Consider the following 20,823-nt stretch of genomic DNA (forward strand, 5'->3'; position numbering starts at 1 on the left):
AGTGCTAGACCACAGTTTTGAGAGGAGCAATCCAGAATTTCTTGCCTGCAGCTGTGTAGCAGTTCAGTGTCCTTTCCAGTATACAGCTTTATAGCTGAAACATGATTCCTTGAAAGAAAAATGTTTGAAGTTTTCACAAATTGAAATCCAACAAATGATGCTACAGTACGGGATAGTAATGCTCAAAATTTAGCTAGCTCTCTCTCTCTCTCTCTCTCTCTCTCTCTCTCTTTCCTTCTTCCCCCCCCAATTCATGAAATCATGATGCATTATGTGCATGTTGCAGCACAAAATGCACTAATGGAAAAACATAGATCATCTAAATAGATTTGAATAGTAACATAATAACCTGTACTTTACGACTATTCACTTTACACTGATTTTCTTGAAACTAGAATCAACAAAAAAGTGACACTGGGATTTATGCTTGAATTAATTTTCCAATTATGAATTTATTAACCAATTATAAAAAATTAATTTTCATGATACATGCATTTAAACTATCCATTTCACAGAAAAAGTTAATGAAATGACCTCATAGTTTTCTACAAAAGTTCATATACAGTTATAATAATAATAATAAATTAATAACAACAATAATTATAAAAGCATGCAAATATCTCCATTCAAAAGGATGACAAGGAACCCTTGCAGTAACTAATTCTATTGTGTCATATATAAGAAATTACTGAGATTTTTTGCTTCTTACAGTTTCTTTCTTCTTAAATAAACAGTACCTTTAATATCCATAGCTTCGCTCCTGTTGAATTTTTCCAAAATGCCATGAACTTTGGTTAAATAAAAACTTAAGGAAGAACTCTGACGGCTAAAGAGTGACTGCAAATATGTCTCCCTGTTTCTAACTTTGCTCTGCTCCTTACTTGGTTCTTTGGAGTTGGATTTATAGGTTTCTACAGTAATACAAAATATAACACAAACAGTTCATTTACATATTATTAAAACTTCACTAACGTATTAAAAAAACATTCTTCAAAAAAAGTTTCTATAAAAAATGAAATACATAAAACACTTTGTTACAAATCACAGATTTGCAAAAGTTGTTCTTTTTGCAAATCGATGTTATACAGTACTGTTTTTCATTCCTTCAACATAATGCGAATTAAGGAATCAATAAAAAAACTGAGGAAAATGATAACTTTATTCCAGCAAATGTGCGTCTCACATTTGCTGGAACATCGTCAAGTAACCCTGGTAGAACTTGTTCAAGAAAGATCCGATATTTAGTAGAGTTCATGCGGGATGGTAACAGGTATGGGCTGACTAAGCAGTCACTGACCATACCTTCCCACACATTTATTGCAAAGCGATGTTATGCCGCATGGAGGCGCACACCGTGTGGGCCCTCTGCTAATCCATACACTAAGTGCATGTCTGCCAGCTCACAGTTCATTAGAGATATCAGCTAACAGGTCTATAACTACTTGTGTGATACTTTCATATGCCTTTGTGAATTGGGGGATACACTTGCACATCTCCAGTCCACAGGAAAACCACTGAATACAAAGCTGCTCTCATAATTATGGCTAAGGGTTTGCTTATTTCCTTTGCTGCCTCCCTTAGTATAATTGGGCAGATCCCTTCCATCCAAGGTGCCTTTTTTATGTTTAATTTCAACAATTTCTCTTCCACTTTCCTCTCAATTATCACAAAATTATTCAGGCTCCGGTTAGAGTTTGTAAACTTCTGGAATTCTCCTCCCTTAATAACTCCTCATGTGTGAATGTAGATGCAAAATAACTGTTCAATTTGTCAGCAACCTGAGCAGGATCATCAACAGTTACAACATTGATATCAAGTGGACCAATGTGATTCATCTCCTTCCTTCTTGTGTTTACACAAGTAAAGAAGACACTTCACTGTTTTTCTTTTCATCCTTTGCAAAAGACTTCTCATAATCTGCCTTAGCTTATCTAAATCCTTTGCAATCTGATTGCACACTATTTTATATCTAACATGGGCTTCTGTATTACCTGATAATTTATATGGATTCCATGTATTTTTCTTCTCTGGCATGAGTCTCATTAGTTCATGACATCCATTTAGTTCTAATCCTTGAACAGTATTTCTTAGTTGGCATGAAAAGCCTTGTAGCTCCCACAATTATTTTCCTGAATGCTTCCCATTTAAAATTTGTTGTTGGTAACGTCATCAGTTGGTCCCACTGAATAAAATTTAAAAACTGTCTGAGACCACTATAGATCACCTTTATAAAAGCAAAAGCCCCCTTATTCCACCTGACCTTTTGACACAATATGTCCATTCTCCTGAAATTGAGTCACCAACAATAACTCCCTCCTCAGGGAGCAACACATTCTGCCTTGGAGATTGCTGCTGTTTCCTGATGCACGAGTGGAAGCTGTGGTGTTGAGGTGGGCAGCTGAGAGCTTGATGGGACCTCCGTTTTAATTCCTTCAAGGGCATCAAACCTGTTCTTCAAGCTCTCAATAAACACCCATCAGAATGGTGAATTTGGCCTAATTTTCTCATACTCTTTGCATGAAACTCTCTCTCTCTCTCTCTAGACTACGTCACATCCTGTTCCAGATGTCGATCAATTCGGCCCTGGAAAGATTGTGCAAGGCTCAAGGGGTAGAATTTTTTTCAGCTTGGACTGTACTTGTTAACAGGAGAGATTGCTTCTACAGGGATGTGATACACTTAAATAGAAAGGGTGCAAGAATATTTGCTGATGCTATCAAGGCAGTGTTAGGTGGGTCGGAAAACTGCTAGCTTGGGGAGAGACAAAGACGAATAGATTAACAGTAGCCACTGGCAGAGGTGAAAGAGATTCTTGCACTGCTTCTATTGGAATGAGCAGAAGCCTGAAAAACAAGATGCATGGTATTTCAGAGACTGCTGGGAGCCATTGTGGTACAAGTAAACACATGGGTTGTGTTAGGGTAGCTAAGAATAGAAATAGGTGCATGTATACTTGTGTGTACACCAATGCTAGGAGTTTAGTAAATAAATTTGATGAATTTGAGGTATTGCTCAAAACATCAAAGGCAGATATTGTTGGGATATCAGAGATGTGGTGTCACAGAGATATAAGGAATGCAGAACTGGAATTTGGGGAGTACAACGTCTACAGAAAGGATAGACTGGATAGGAAGGGAGGAGGGGTTATGCTATTAGTTAAGAAATACATAAAATCCAAGGAAGTGAAGCCAGTGGACATCGCTGGACAGTGCAGTGTCGAGTCAGTTTGGTGTGACATAAGCATTGGGGGATCAAAATTGAGAGTAGGAGTGTGCTATAGGCCTAATGACTCTGATGAGTATAATAAGAAACTGTACAGGGAAATAGAGTGGGCCAGTAAATCAGAGAGTCTTATAATGGGAGATTTTAATTTCCCAGATATTGACTGGAATTTGTGGGTTGGTCACTCACACACTAGCAAGGCTTTTGTAGATTTATTGGATGACTGTTTTCTACATCAGCATGTTCGGGAGGCAACTAGAGGGAGGAATACTTTTGATTTGATTATCAGCAGTGATTCTTCATGCATTAAGAATCTGCAGATAAATGAACCACTAGGTGGCAGTGATCACAGTGTGCTGAAGTGGGATTTACTTTATTATTATTATTATTATTATTAGCCATATGGTACAAGGAAGCCTGAGGCTTATGCTGCACCAGCGAAAAAAAAAAATTCCCAAGTTACCCCCTGAGAGAGAAAGAGAGAGAAAGAGAAGTAGAAAGGAATCACCAACAAAGAGGAGAATGATGATATCCAGCTCAGGACCCTGGGTTTGCCAAGCCCATACTCACCAGATGTGAGCCCCCGGGGTTATTTAAAGAGGTAACTAACATTAGGGGTAAAAGGAAGGGCTATTGCTTTCGTAAAGGCGACTACGATGGACTGAGACGGTATTTAAATTCTATACAGTGGGACCAACTGATGATGTTACCAACAGCAAAAGCAAAATGGGAAGCATTCAAAGAACTTATCTTGGAAGCTACTAGGCTTTACATACCAACTAAGAAATATTGTTCAAGGTTTAGGCCTAAATGGATGTCGGATGAACTGATGAGGCATATGGCAGAGAAGAAACATGCATGGGATGCATACAAATTAACACATGACACAGAAGCCTATGATAGATACAAGTTGATCTGTAACCAAGTTACAAAGGAGGTTAGGCAGGCGAAGGCAGATTACGAGAAATCTTTGGCAAGGGATGCAAAAAAAAAACAGCAAAGACTTCTTTACTTATGTAAACTCTAGAAGGAAGGGGATGAATCAGATTGGTCCACTTGATATCGATGGGTCAACTGTTGATGATCCTGCACAGGTAGCTAACAAACTAAATGAATATTTTGCATCGACATTCACACATGAGTAGTTATTTAGCGAGAGGAAAGCCAGAGGTGTATTCAACTCTAGCAGTAAGCTAGAGAATCTTGTAATAACTGAGAGTAAAGTGGAGGAGAAATTGTTGAAGATAAACACAAGAAAGGCACCCGGGGTGGATGGGATCTATCCAGTTATATTAAAGGAGGCAGCAGAGGAAGTAAGCAAACCCTTAGCCATAATTATGAGAGCTTAATTGGACTCAGGGGAGGTACCCACAGACTGGAGATGTGCAAATGTGACCCCAATTCAAAAAGGAGGATCAAAGGCTGACACAAGTAATTATAGACCTGTGAGTTTAACTTCTGTTCCAGGAAAATTAATGGAGGCACTAGTTAAAGAAGCACTGCAGGATCATTTAGACAAGACTTCAGTTATAGCTCGGACACAGCATAGTTTTGTTAAGGGGAAGTCTTGCCTGACCAGTTTGATTGGATACTGTGATGCAGTCACAAAGCAACTGTATGCAGGGAATAACTTTGATATTATATACTTGGATCTTAGAAAGGCTTTTGATATTGTTGCACATGGAAGACTGCTGCTGTGGATAAAGGGGTGGCTGAGGGGGAGAAGACAGAGAGTGGTAATCAATGGACACTGCTCGTCGTGGACTAATGTTATTAGTGGAGTCCCTCAGGGCTCAGTGTTGGGTCCATTATTGTTTTCTGTATTCATAAATGATATTGATGATGGTATATCAAGCTTAATGTCGAAGTTTGCAGACGATACAAAGGTAGGCAGGGTTGCCAAGGACACTACTGACACTATGCTGCTGCAACAGGATCTGGAAAGGTTGAGCAGATGGGCTGAGAGGTGGCAAATGAAGTTTAACATTGACAAATGTAAAGTACTACACATGGAAAACAGCAACCCCAGAGCAAAGTATCAACTCTGTGGTACTATATTGACAGTGGTAGAGAATGAAAGGGACCTGGGGGTGGTTGTGCAGGCAGATATGAAGTTCTCTGAGCACTGCAGACAGGCTGCAAGAGTAGCTCATGGTGTATTGTCAATGATATATAGGAATTTTTTATGCAGGGACAAGGAGGTGATTATTCCCTTGTATAAGGCAATGGTCAGGCCACACCTAGAGTACTGTATACAGGTCTGGAGGCCTCATTTCAAGAAGGATGTAGAGCTGCTGGAACGAGAAGGGCAACAAGAGCAACAGAGAAGGGCAACAGAGAAGGGCAACAAGATTAGTGAATGGAACAAAGGGGTGCTCTTACGAAGAAAGGCTTAAGTTTTGCAAATTACAGTGTCTGGAGACTAGGCATCAGCGAGGTGATCTAATAGAGGTGTATAAAGCCTTGAATGGTTTGAGTATGCTCAATGCTGATGGGATTCTTCCTCTCGCTCAGAATAATCACCTGAGAGGGCATAAATTCAAATCGAGGAAAGACAGATGTAGGGTAGACATGCAGAAATTTGCCTTTAGCCAGCGGGTGGTTGGTTGGTGGAACAGACTTCCATCCCTTGTTGTGGAAGTTGATAGCCTAAATAAGTTTAAGGCTCAGCTGGACAGGTATTTTGAATGAACAGTGGGGTGAAGTGGAAGTGGTTTCTTTTTTTTTTTTTTTTTTGGCTGATGCTGCATAAACTTGCTTTCTTGCATCAAATGCCTCTACTAATGCTAATGGAACAAGTAGTACATTTTGTAAAGGCATGATTTGTAAGAGAACCTCTTCGGTTCTCCTCCGAGCCACAGCACTTCAGCTACATTGAGTTCTCTGCATTGCTCTAGCCTGAGGCATGATTTCTATGTAAACTGTAATTCAATTTGAGAATACATTAAATTAACAGAAACCTCACTACAACACTCTTCAGTGTTATGCAGCAGTGGTATGTATTATGCTAGCAAGTTTACATTACATTGATAGATTGAGCTATACTGTTATACATAGTAGTAGTAGTAGTGGCATTTGATGCAAGAAAGCAAATGTATGAGCTTATGCAGCATCAGCCAAAAAAAAAAAAAATCACACCATTGCCTCCAACACATCTATTCTACATCTGTCTTTTCTTAATTTGAATTTATGCCCCCTTAGGTTCGTAATCTGAACAAGTGGAAGGATCCCATCAGAATTCAGTGTGCACAACCCATTCAACGCCTTATACACCTCAATCAGATGACTGCGTAGGTGCCTAGTCTCCAGCCACTGCAATTTGCAGAACTTAAGCTTCTCTTGGTAAGAGGATCCCTTCATTCCCCTCACCAATCTTGTTGCCCTTCTCTGTACACGCTCAAGTAAATCTACATCCTTCCTAAAATGAGGCCTCCAGACCTGTATGCAATACTCAAGGCATGGCCTGACCATTGCTTATACAGAGGGATAATCACCTCCTTTTCCCTGCTAGCAAAATTCCTATATATCATTGACAAAACCCCATGACCTGCCCTGGCAGCCTGTCTACATTGCTCAGAAAACTTCATATCTGACTGCACAATTACTCGCAGGTCTTTTACATTTTCTACCACCTTAAGTGTAGTAACACAGAGTTAGTACGTTTCTCTTGGGTTAATTCTACCCATATGCAGTACTTTGCATTTTTCAAGGTTAAACTTCAGTTGCCACTTCTTAGCCCATCTGCCCAAATTATCTAGATCCTGTTGCAGTAGCACACTGCCATTACTGTCATTAACAACCCTGCCAACCTTTGTATCATCTGCAAACTTCGACATTAAGCCTGATATACCTTCATCAATATCATTGATAAATATACAAAACAGCATTGGACCTAACACCGAACCCTGTGGGACTCCATTAATAACATTAGTCCATGAAGAGCAGCACCCATTGATTACCACCCTCTGTCTTCTCCCACTTAACCATTCTTTTATCCATTGTAGCAACTTACCCTTAATACCATTCTGCTCCAATTTGTACAATAGTCTTCCATGCGCAACAGTGTCAAAAGCGTTCCTGAAATTCAAATATATGATATCAAAATTATTTTTTGCATCCAGTTCCTTTGTAACCACATCATAATATCCTATAAAATTTGTCAGACAAGACTTTCCCTTAACAAACCCATGCTGTGTCTGAATTATTGCTGCAGTCTTGTCTAGATGATCCTGCAATGCATCTTTTACCAGTGACTCCATTATTTTACCCGGAACAGAAGTAAAACTAACTGGTCTGTAATTACTCGTGTCACCCTTCGATCCCCCTTTGTGAATTGGGGATACATTTGCACATCTTAAGTCCATGGGAACCTCCCCTGAGTCTAAGGACACTCTCATAATTATGGCTAAGGGTTTGCTTAGTTGCTTTGCCGCCTCCTTTAATATAACTGGATAGATCCCATCCACCCCAGGTGCTTTTCTTATGTTTAACTTCAACAATTTCTCCTCCACTTTGCTTTCAGTTATTCCAAAATCATTAAGTATCCTGCTACAATTTGATAACCTTCTGCCATTTTCAAACCTTAATAATTCCTCATGTGTGAATGTAGATGCAAAATACTCCTTCAGTTTGTTTGCTATCTGAGCAGGATCATCAACAGTCGAACCATCGATGTCATAGTGCTATACATATTTCATTATGTTCGTAATGTTATAAATTAGTGACAGCCTTACTAGATAATAAAATTTCTTAGCTAAAAACAAAAAAAATATATATGCCAACAAATATGATTAGAATGTTTGAGCTACTTATTTTCAAAACTACAAAGGTTCTACAAATATCAAGTTGTAAAGTATAAAATCTCTAGCTATATTTAAAAATATGCTAAGAAACATAACTAGGACTATTAAAATTATTTATTAAACACAATTTAATAATTAATATTAAATTGTGTTCAAGAAAACAGCAAAATTTTTAAAAAACACATCTATTTCCAAGAGTTCAAGATCTTTGGCTGCAAATAATAATTCCTTTACTTGAGATTATTTTATCTTACTAATAATGTTATTATAATAAAAAAAACAAATTGTTGGTTAAACTGTACATTCTTGGAGTACTATTATTTTCAGTGGTTAGTGATGTAAATCAAAAGTTCAAAAGGTTTCTGTAAACCAATGTCTATCTTATCCTAAGTAATTTGCCTTACAGCTTCTACATGCCTAACAGCTTCTACTATATATATAATTATTGAAGTCAGAGATGTGCCAACCGAAATCAGCATCTTATAAGAGGCCAGCTTCTTGAAACATGATTTTGTTGCAGCATGTTTCAAGGTCACTCATGGATATACAAAAGTTGTTTTATCGTGATTACTAAGAACAGATTTTAATTATAGTGGTTAAAAAACTTCTGGTACCCAAATATTTAGTAGGACAAGATAATCCTCAGCTTACAGAAAACTGCGCTCTTCATGAAAGATAAAAAAAAAAAACAGTACAAGAGTTTTGGTTGAAAAATAATTACCTTTTGGATGGTGAAACTCCCTTATATGATCTTCATTTTTTCTGTAACAGCAATTGCCATATTTGCAGGGAAGCTTGTAGTTGATTTGATGGTCACAATCTGAGTCCTCTTCAAGTAAACAATCATTTTTGCAAACTTTACTTTTTTGTGATGATTTTCTGCTGAGCTCTTCAGGGGGACTTTTAATCAAATGTGTACTTTTAAGTCCAGTGTCAATGGATCCATCAGAATCAGAGCTGGACATTTCATGGAGTTTTGACGAGTGACATCGCATTTTTGATGCAAATTTTTTGGTTCCTTTCATTGGTGCTAGCTGTGATTTTTTTCTTTTTACATCACCAATAAACTCTTTCAAATCATCAGAATCCATTGTCTGGTCAGAATCACAATCGGTCATTTAAAAAAAAATGAATAAAATAATAATAATGAATAAATCTTGAAATTATAGTTTTCGATTAGACACAAATCATTAATTGCTGTTGAGAAGTTCACTTGCAATCCTATTGAAATTCATTTTTCAGAGTAAAGTACTGAAAACAAAACAATAGCACAAAAGCATTATTTACAAGAACGAAATATTTTAACTTATGTTATACATAAGTATATTATAAGTTATGTTAATGCTATTTTATATTTATTTACCATACATATTTATATCATTCCATACAATAATGTAATACACAGATGATTATAAGAGATGGTTACAATCATCTATGACTGAGTTTTACATGTTACATAATTTTTTATCACTCTAATATCAGATGAATCTCCTCAAAGTAGTCTCTTTGACAATACTTCAAAGTAACAAGAACTTGCAGAAGCATTCCTGATAGGCTTCTTTTGGAATTTCTAATAGTTCCTGCACTGCATTCAGAATAATTTCTTCAGTCATTACATATTGGTGACCTTTCAAGGAGACTTTAAGCTGTGGAGGGGGCAATAATTGATGATTGTCATTTTTTGAGGCCTTGGAGAAGACAGTGTTCAATTGAGAGGACTAAACCTTTGTTTCCAGATCACAGCCCTACCCCAGTTAATTGTCACCAGTAATGGAAGAAACCAAGTGTAGGTCAGCAGCAGCACACTGACAAAGATCCTGACGTGAAACTCTCTGTGATCGTTCACAAGGATGCAAGACAAAATAAGCTAAAATACATCACATTTCCAAGTCATTAAAACTAATTGACATGACTCATGTCTCATAAGAATGACAATTTTTCATCAAAAATGATACCAAGATGCTTATGACTGGCAACAAGTGGCAAAGGTACTCCATTAAACTTGCAAACTGGAAGTCTATTATGGTCTAGTTTTACGTGAAATATCATCATCTTGATTTTAGATGCTGACACCTTTTATTAATTTTTTAGAGTCCAACCCAGCAAGTTAGTTATGAGATACTTTAGTATATCGAGTATATTATAACTATTATTATTGGTGAAGTTCCCTAGGGTTTGGTGTTAGGCTCATCGTTATTTTCTATATTTATCAATGATACTGATGAAGGTATATCAGGCTTAATGTCCAAGTTTGCAGAAGACACAAAGGTTGACAGAGTTAATAACAGTACACTACTCCAAAAGAATCTAGAAAAGTTGGGCAGATGGGCTGAGAGATGGCAACTGAAGTTTAACATTGACCAATGCAAAGTACTGAACATGGGGAGCATTTAACTCCAGAGTAACGTACTCAACAACTCTGGGTGTGATACTACACTCAGAGTTGTTGAGAATGAAAAAGACCTGGTGGCTATTGTGCAGGTCAGATATGAAGTTTTCTGAGCAATGCAGACAGGCTGCCAGAGCAAGTCGTGGGGTCTTGTTAATGATGTACAGGAATTTAGCTAGCAGAGATAAGGAGGTGATTATCCCTTTGTATAATGCAATGGTCAGGACACACCTTCAGTGTGTACAGGTCTGGAGGCCTCATTTTAGGAAGGATGCAGAGCTGCTGGAAAGAGTACAGAGAAGGTTGGCAAGATTGGAGGGGGGAAGAAAGGGTTACTCTTATCAAGAAATCTTAAGTTCTGCAAATTGCAGCATCTGGAGACTAGGCACTTGCAAGGTGATCTGATTGAGGTGTATAAGGCCTTGAATGGGATGAGCAGGCTCAATGCTGATGGAATTCTTCCTCTTGCTTAGATTACGAACCTGAGAAGGCATAAACTCAAATTTAGGAAAGACAATTGTAGAATAGATGTGCAGAAATTTCCCTTTAGCCAGCAGGTTATTGATTGCTGGAACAAAGTTCCATCTGTTGTTGTGGAATTTGACAGCTTAAATAAATTCAAGCAAGAACTGAACAAACTTTTGGTGAAAATGGATGGGTAAAACGTGATTTTTTATTTTTTTGTCTGATGCTGTATAAGCTTGCTTTCTTACATCATATGCCTCTACTAATACTTATGCTAAGTAGCATACTCTGACATAACATCATCTGCAAAGTTAGACATCAAGCCTAATATGCCTTCATCAATATCATTGAAGGCATATTACAAAAAAACAACACTGCCCCAGCACTGAACTCCGGAGGAGGTTTGACTAAAAACAGTAGTCCAAGAAGAGCAGTGTCCATTGCTGAATTTGAAGTGCTGGTCAAGATATCAAAGGCAGATATTGTTGGGATATCAGAGACGTCATGTCACACAGATATAAGGAATGAAGAATTGAAGTTTGGGAAGTACATTGTGTACCAAAAGGGTAGGAAGAGAGGAGGGGTTATGCTGTTAATTAAGACATATATAAAATCTAAGACAGTGCATTCAGTTGACACTGGTGGATGGTGCAATGTTGAGCAGTTTGAGTGACATAAGCACCGGGAAAGCAAGGATGAGGGTAGGAGTGTGTTATAGGCCTAACGACTCTGAGGAGTACAACAAATAATAATACGGAGAAATAGAGTGGGCTAGTAAATCAGAATGTCTTATAATGTGGAATTTTAACTTCCCAGATATTGACTGGAACTTTTGGGTTGGTCACTGGCAAGTCTTTTTTGGATTTATTTGATGACTTTTTTCTACAGCAGCATGTTCGAGAGGCAACTAGAGGAGAATACTCTTGATCTGATTATCAGCAGTGATTAATCATGCATTAAGAATTTGCAGATAAAGAAACCACTAGGTGGCAGTGATCACAGTGTACTGATGTGGAATTTGCTTAAAGATGTAACTACCATAAGGGGTAAAAGGAAGGGTTTTTGCTTTTGTAAAGGTGACTATAAAATGGACGGTGATAGATGAATTGAAAATGCAAGATCAAATTGTGTTCAATGCGTGGAGTAGCCTACTGAAACATATATAAATTTGAAAATATTTGCATTTGGACCTCTCTCAGTTTTTGGTTTGACGTATCTCTGTAGGCAAATACAGTAGAACCCAGATAAGAAGTTTTCCAAGGAACTGGAAGTTTAGAACTTCTTACACGGGGAAACTTCTTAGAAGGGAAAGTGACCTAAGGGTATGAAATATTAACTAAACAAATAAAAACGAAAAGATAGACATACATAAGTTAAAGATGATTTTTAAGTACTATTTTAGAATTTATAAATATTTACTCTGCCTATGGGAAACATTTTTAAACTGAAGATTTCTAATTGCTTAACATTCTGCTATTGGTAAACTCATTACCAAGTTGGAAGAATGAGCTCCTTTGGAGTTTCAACATACCTTAAAAGGTCATAATTACAATAAGACAGAGCAATAATCCACTAATTCAGAACTCTTCATAACCATCAGAACTTAACGCTTAAATAAAACGTGGTCTACATATCCAATACATAGACCACACATATGTAGTCTAGAAGAAAAATGCATGGGATGCCTATAGATTATCAGACGACATAGAAGCCTACTGTAGATATAAGGTAGTCTGTAATCAAGGAAGTTAGGCAAGCAAGGGCAGATTATAGGGAATCTTTGGCAAAAGATGCAAAGGAAAACAGCAAAAATTTCTTTATTTATATCAACTCTAGAAGGAAGTGGATGAATCAGATTAGTCCTCGTGATATCAATAAGTTCGACTGTTGATGATCCTGCTCAGATAGCTGACAAACTGAATGAGTATTTTGCATCTACATTCACACATGAGGAATTCTGTAAGGAAGTGGAGAACAGAAGCTTATTAAACTCTAACAGGGAGCTAAATGATTTTGTAATAATTGCAAGCAAAGTGGAGGAGAAATTATTAGAGTTAAACATAAGAAAGACACCTGGGTTGGATGGGATCTATACAGTTATATTAAAGGAGACAGAAAAAAAAGTAAGCAAACACTGAGCCATAATTATGGCTCACACTGAGCCATAATTATGAGAGCATCATTGGACTCAGGGGAGACTGTACATGTGTAAACATATCCCCAATTCACAAAGGGGGATCAAAGAATGACACGAGTAACTACAGACCTGCTAGTTTAACTTCTGTTCCAGGGAAAATAATGGAGTCAGTGGTTAAAGAAGCATTGCAGGACAATCTAGACAAGACTGCAGTAATAATTCAGACACAGCTTGGGTTTTTTAAGGGGAAGTTGTGTCTGACCAATTTGATTGAATACTATGATGTAGTCAGAAAGGATTTCAGAAAAGCTTTTGATACCGTTGCACATGGAAGACGACTGTACAAATTGGAGCAATATATAGCATTAAGGGCAAGTTGCTACAATGAATAAAGGGATGGTTGAGTGGGAGAGAGTGGTAATAAATGAATACTGCTTGTTTGTTTGTTTGCTATTTGGTTTTTAGGAGCATTAGCAACTAAGGCCATATTGCTCCAGGGATATGCGGTGGTCATTCCCTGACCTTTCCGCATCTGTATTTGGTGGGCACGGGCATGGACACTGCTGTAAGTGGACTAATGTAATTAGTGGGTCCCCCAAGGGTTCGGTGCTGGGCCCATTGTTGTTTTGTGTATTTATCAATGATATTGATGAAGGTATATCAGGCTTAATGTCCAAGTTTGCAGATGATACAAAGGTTGGCAGGGTTGTTAATGACACTAAAGACAGTATGCTACTGCAACAGGATCTAGAAAAGTTAGGCAGATGGGCTGAGAAGTAGCAACTGAAGTTTAACACTGACAAATGCAAAGTACTGCATATGGGTAGCAGTAACCCAAGAGAAACGTACCAACTGTGTGGTACTACGTTCAGGGAGGTGGAGAAGGAAAAAAGACCTGGGGTAATTCTGCAGTCAGATATGAAGTTCTCTGAACAGTGCAGACGGGTTACCAGAGTAGGTTATGGAGTTTTGTCAATGATATATAAGAATTTTACTAGCAAAGACAAGGAGGTGATTACCCCTTTGTATAAGGCAATGGTCAGGCCACACCTTGAGTATTGCATATAGGTCTGGAGGCCTCATTTTCGGAAGGATGTAGAGTTACTAGAATGAGTACAGAGAAGGGCAACAAGATTGGTGAAAGGAACAAAGGAGTATGCTTACAAAGAAAGGCTTAAATTCTGCAAGTTGCAGCATCTGGAAAATAGGCACCTGCGAGGTGATCTGATTGAGGTGTATAAGGCCTCGTATGGTTGGAGCAGACTCAATGCTGATGGGATACTTCTGCTTGCTTAGACTAAGAACCTGAGGAGGAATTAGATGCGTGAAAGTTTGCATTTAGCCAGCGGATAGTTGATTGCTGGAACAGACTTCCATCTGTTGTTGTGGAAGTAGATAGCTTAAATAAATTTAAGGCTGAACTAGACAAACATTTGGAGTGACTGGATGGGCAAAATGGGAAGGGGTTTTTTTTTTTTTTGGTTGATGCTGTATAAGCTTGCTTTCTTGCATCACATGCCTCAACTAATGCTAATACATTATATTTTATAATAAAACAAAAATGGTATCTAATAGATGCCATGTGAGTTGTTCCATTTAAAGACGAAAGTGACAAGATTAATAATTAAAGTTATACAATAATTAGTATGAAAGTACAATGTGAAACAATACATGATGTGTGTAGATGGAATGTTATCATTCAAGGGCTTGACCCTTGAATGATAGCATTTGTACTAGTTTGTTACCAACTTTTGACCAACCATATGCTGCCCATTCATAACTTTAATAATACTTAAAGACTCATTTGTGTTTTAGGATCTGTACAACATTCATAAGATACAACAGGTAGCACTAACTGATCTACTGAAACATGCCACATTTGCTTTCACTTACATTTGGGCTAATTATGTGATCACAACAAGAAAAATTTCCACTAGCTTACTGATGTAATGAAAACACACAATTTTTGGATATGGGAAAAGTGAGCCCACAAAATACATTGTGACCATCATGTGGTGGTGATCCTTTTAACTCTTTGTGAGTTATTAATGTAATGGATCCATGGTAGATTTTATTATAAATCATACTTCAATATTAAAATCTTATGTTCTGATAGTTAGATATAATTGTGAATTTCTTACTAAACATTTTATTGCTAACCTTCAAGAATAAAATTAATTGTCAACAACCATCTTCACACAGGATAAGGAATCTTCATACTGCTCACCCAGTGGCATGATTGTTTCAAGATGTATTCATGAATGACAACAATTATAGTATTTGCTACCAAACCTCAATTCAAATGCCTTTTCATTGTGATGGCAGCACAAAGTATATCAGGAAACATTCAAACAATGGCTAACTTGAAGGATACCTTTATAAGGCATGTTGTAAATATACTTCTGAACATGCTGTAATTCAACATACTAGAGCCACTGATAAATGCAGTCCTATATATTTAATTTTAATGTAATGTCCTATGTATATTCATATAAGGTAATCTGTTAGCAGTACATAATACCATTTCAATGTATGTCAGTTTCATCTCCACCACCATCATCATACATTGTCTTCAGAATTTCACACTGATTGATTGTGTTCTTCATGTACAGGCCTCCAAAGTAATGAATCTCAAGTGCAGCTGCCATACATATATTGATGGTGACAGTACCGTATCCAGATATCATCGTAACATGATGACCAGGTTTTTGAGTGTTTTTTTTAGATAGACTTGGCTTTAGCATTAGCATTAGTAGAGGCATATGATGCAAGAAAGCAAGCTTATTCAGCATCAGCCAGAAAAAAAAAAAAAAAACACAACCACTACTCCCATTTCACCCCTCCATTCGTTCGAAATACCTGTCCAGCTGAGTTTTATATTTGTTTAGGCTATCAACTTCAACAACAAGCGATGGAAGTCTATTCCACAAACCAACTGCCCGCTGGCTAAAGGCAAATTTCCACACATCTATCCGACATCCGCCCTTCCTCAATTTGAATTTATGCCCTCTCAGGTGATTATTCTGAGCAAGAGGAAGAATCCCATCGGCATTGAGCATGCTCAAGCCATTCAAAGCCTTATACAACTCTATCAGATCACCTCGCCGATGCCTAGTCTCCAGGCTCTGTAATTTGCAAAACTTAAGCCTTTCTTCGTAAGAGCAACCCTTTGTTCCATTCACTAATCTTGTTGCCCTTCTCTGTACTCGTTCCAGCAGCTCTACATCCTTCTTGAAATGAGGCCTCCAGACTTGTATACAGTACTCAAGGTGTGGCCTGACCAATGCCTTATACCAAAGAATAATCACATCCCTGTCCCTGCTAGAAAAATTCCTGTATATCATTGACAAGACACCATGAGCTACTCTTGCAGCTCGTCTGCACTGCTCAGAGAACTTCATATCTGCCTGCACAATTACCCCCAGGTCCTTTTCATTCTCTACCACTGTCAGCGTAGTACCACAGAGTTGATACGTTGATCTGGGGTTACTGTTTCCCATATGTAGTACTTTACATTTGTCAATGTTAAACTTCATTTGCCACCTCTCAGCCCATCTGCTCAACCTTTCCAGATCCTGTTGCAGCAGCATAGTAGTATGAGTAGTGTCCTTAACAACCCTGCCAACCTTTGTATGGTCTGCAAACTTGGACATTAAGCCTGATACACCATCATCAATATCATTTATAAATAAAGAAAACAACAATGGACCCAACACTGAACCCTGAGGAACTCCACTAATAACATTAGTCCACGTTGAGCAGTGTCCATTGATTACCACTCTGTCTTCTGCCACCCAACCATCCCTTTATCCATAGTAGCAATTTGCCTCCAATGCCACACTTCTCCAATTTGTGCAGCAGTCTTCCATGCGCAACAGTATCAAAAGCCTTTCTAAGATCCAAATATATAATATCAAAGTTATTCCCTGCATCCAGTTCTTTTGTGACTACATCATAGTATCCAATCAAATTGGTCAGACAAGACCTGCCCTTAACAAACCCATGCTGTGTCTGAGCTATAACTGAATTCTTGTCCAGATGATCCTGCAGTGCTTCTTTAACCAGTGCCTCCATTAATTTTCCTGGAACCGAAGTTAAACTAACAGGTCTATAATTACTTCTGTCAGCCTTTGATCCTCCTTTGTGAATTGGGGTTACATTTGCACATCTCCAGTCCATGGGTACCTCCCCTGAGTCCAAAGAAGCTCTCATAATTATGGCTATTGGTTTGCTTACTTCCTTTGCTGCCTCCTTTAATATAACTGGATAGATCCCATCCACCCCGGGTGCCTTTTTTATGTTTATCCTCAACAATTTCTCCTGCACTTTCCTCTCAGTTATTAGAAAATCATCTAGCTTACTGCCAATGTTTACTTCACCTACGACATTCCCCTTCCTGAATAACTCCTCATGTGTGAATGTAGATGCAAAATACTCGTTTAGATTGTTAGCCACCTGAGCTGGATCCTCAACTGTTGAACCATCAACATCCAGTGCACCAATCTGATTCATCCCTTTCCTTCTTGAGTTTAAAATAGATAAAGAACTCTTTTCTGTTTTTCTTTGCATCCTTTGCCAAGGATTTCTCATAATCTGCCTTTGCCTGCCTAATCTCCTTTGTGACTTGGTTACAGACCAACTTATATCTATCATAGGCTTCCATGTCACCCATTAATTTGTATGTATCCCATGCATTTTTCTTCTCTGCCATATGTCTCATTAGTTCATCTGACAACCATTTAGGCCTGAACCTTGAACAATATTTCTTGGTTGGTATGTAAAGCCTGGTAGCTTCCAAGATTAGTTCCTTGAATGCTTCCCATTTTGAATTTGCTGTTGGTAACATCATTAGTTGGTCCCACTGTATAGAATTTAAATACTGTCTCAGACCATCATAGTCACCTTTACGAAAGCAAAAACCCTTCCCTTTACCTCTGATGGTAGTTACCTCCTTGAGTAAATCCCACTTCAGCACACTGTGATCACTGCCACCCAGTGGTTCCTTTATCTGCAGATTCCTAATGCATGAAGAATCACTACTGATAATCAGATCAAGAGTATTACTCCCTCTAGTTGCCTCCCGAACATGCTGGTGTAGAAAACAATCATCCAATAAATCCACAAAAGCCTTGCTAGTGTGTGAGTGACCAACCCACAAATTCCAGTCAATATCTGGGAAATTAAAATCCGCCATTATAAGACTCTCTGATTTACTGGCCCATTCTATTTCCCTGTACAGTATCTTATTATACTCATCAGAGTCATTAGGCCTATAGCACACTACTACTCTCAATTTTGATTTACCTATGCTTATGTCACACCAAACTGACTTGACACTGCCCTGTCCATCGATGTTGACTGGCTTCACTTCCTTGGATTTTATGCGTTTTTTAACTAATAGCATAACCCCTCCTCCTCCCTTCCTATCCTGTCTATCCTTTTTGTAGACGTTGTACTCCCCAAATTCCAGTTCTGCATTCCTTATATCTGTGTGACACCACGTCTCTGATATCCCAACAATATCTGCCTTTGATGTTTTGAGTAATACCTCAAATTCATCAAATTTATTTACTAAACTCCTAGCATTGGTGTACACGCAAGTATACATGCACCTGTTTCTATTCTTAGCTACCCTAACACAACCCATGTGTTTACTTGTACCGCAATGACTTCCAGCAGTCTCTGAAATATCCTGCATCTTGTTTTTCAGGCTTCTGCTCATTCCAATGGGCGCCTCCGTAGCCAGGTGGGAAGGAGCAGCAGTGCGTAGTACAAGCTTCTTGATTAGACCGGGGTTCGAGCCCGTCACCACCAAATACGGAGGATGCGGAAAGGTCAAGGGAATGACCACCGCATATTCCCGGAGCAATATGGCCTTAGTTGCTAATGCTGCTAAAAACCAAATAACAAACAAACTCATTCCAATAGAAGCAGTGCAAGAATCTCTTTCACCTCTGCCAGTGGCTACTGTTAATCCATTAGTCTTTGTCTCCCCCCAAGCTAGCAGTTTTCCGACCCACCTAACACTGCCTCAATAGCATCAGCAAATATTCTTGCGCCCTTTTTATTTAAGTGTATCCCATCCCTGTAGAAGCAATCTCTCCTGTTAACAAGTACATTCCAGGCTGAAAAAAATTCTACCCCTTGAGCCTTGCACAATCTTTCCAGGGCCGAATTGCTCGACAAGGCTCTCATCATATACTCCCTCCTATCGTGTCTGGGCAGAATTGCACACACTTTCAAATTCAACCCTACTTCACGGCTTTTTTTCAACAGTGACCTGTACTTGTTAAGTAATTCCGCTGGTCTCCTACTCTTAATATCATTAGTGCCAACGTGTACAACTATATCACCTTTTGTGCCCTTAAAAGATGATATCTGCTCTACAACGTCATCAACCTTTGCCCCTGGCACACATACCCTGGTCCTGTTCCACCTATCCTTTTTACAAAGCATGTTCCCCGTTTCCCTGACAATTGAGTCACCAACAACTACTAGTTCCTGTTGGACCAGCGCATTCTGCCTCTGTGTTGCAAGATGACCAAGTCCAAGCTCTGGCGTTGATGTGGGCAGCTGAGAGCTTGATGGGCCCCTCAATTTATTTCCTTGGAGGGCATCCACCCTGTCCTTCAAGGTCTCATATAGGCCCATAACAACGCCGAGTTTTCGCCTAATTTCCTTGCATCGTGCACACACAAAGACATCCCCCATGGCAGTATCATGTCCCGTACCCGATTGCTCCGCAAACATCAAGCAAACAGTGCATCTTAAAAGGCTGTGATTCAGAGGGCAACCGGCCCCCTCAATTCTCCCCTGAGTCACAGCACTCCCATTAGCTTGAGCCTTTTGCTTTGCTGCTCTGGTCAGAGTCATGATTTCGATTTAAATGTCAATAAAATTACAATTTCAGAACAAAATTAAAACCTTAAACTTGTATCTTAACACAGTTATAACGCTATATTTATTTTTCTTTGGAACACTTATACGGTTAGTTAAGGGACTTAGGAACACTTATACGGTTAGTTAAGGGTAGAGGCCTATGACTCCTGAGTTCCCCCCCCCAAATAAGCCACTGGATGGCAACACAAAGGATGGAAAGGTTACCAAAACATTTTCCTACAAATCACCATCCGCATATTTATATCCTGGTATAGTACTTACTTGTGTTATAAGATGCCTTCAATACATACAGTAGAAAGCCTGGCAGAGTGTAAAGCAGCAAACATGTACATCCTATTTACATTGTGCAACTTTTATAATATATATATATATATATATATAGCTAAAATAAAAAAAAAAGAAAAGAAAAAATATATATCAACAGTAGGAAGAAATTAAAAATTAGGTGGTAGATGACTCTCATCAACCTGTGCAATACCACAACTTTGCTTATTGGAGGCTTGAAGTGGCGGAACCCATGTTTAGTCTCCAGAGTTTTAAGTTCCAGTCAACCCTTCCCCATCTCTTCCATCATGCAGTATGACTAATGACTTTTGAGGTTATGATGAACATCATGGCGAGATCCAATCTTCCTTACATTTCGAGGGTACAGCTCTAAAATGGTGTTCGCAGGCCAGCCGGTAGTTAGTACACCGGATCGAATCTATTGGTAACTATTTAAGAGGCTTCCGGATCAGCTAGTGTATAATCTTGCTACCTCTACTCTGCCAGATAGTGACTGGAGGGAGTCCGAGTAGTGTGTATGTAGGGAGGGGCCATTGTCGAGGACACGTTATGTCAAGGATCTGGGTATATTCTTACCATGTGTATGCCATACACAAAAATTTCATTACTTCATACAGCATGTC

General features: G+C 38.6%; 1 protein-coding gene across 2 annotated transcripts in view; it reads right to left on the reverse strand.

Annotated features, from left to right (window-relative positions):
- Window positions 1-20,823, reverse strand: part of gkt (tyrosyl-DNA phosphodiesterase glaikit) — a 317,491-nt gene that overhangs the window by 292,023 nt on the left and 4,645 nt on the right. For both annotated transcript variants that reach the window (XM_090376556.1, XM_090376558.1), the window contains exons 2-3: window positions 8,746-9,275; window positions 738-911 (exon numbers count right to left, since the gene is read on the reverse strand). In XM_090376556.1, the coding sequence (XP_090232682.1) occupies window positions 738-911; window positions 8,746-9,142 (571 nt within the window). In that variant the 5' untranslated portion in view covers window positions 9,143-9,275. The remainder of the gene's footprint in view (window positions 1-737; window positions 912-8,745; window positions 9,276-20,823) is intronic.

Source organism: Mastigoproctus giganteus, chromosome 6, assembly GCF_048544385.1.
Source record: "Mastigoproctus giganteus isolate SK-2022 chromosome 6, ASM4854438v1, whole genome shotgun sequence".
NCBI lineage: Eukaryota > Metazoa > Arthropoda > Arachnida > Uropygi > Thelyphonidae > Mastigoproctus > Mastigoproctus giganteus.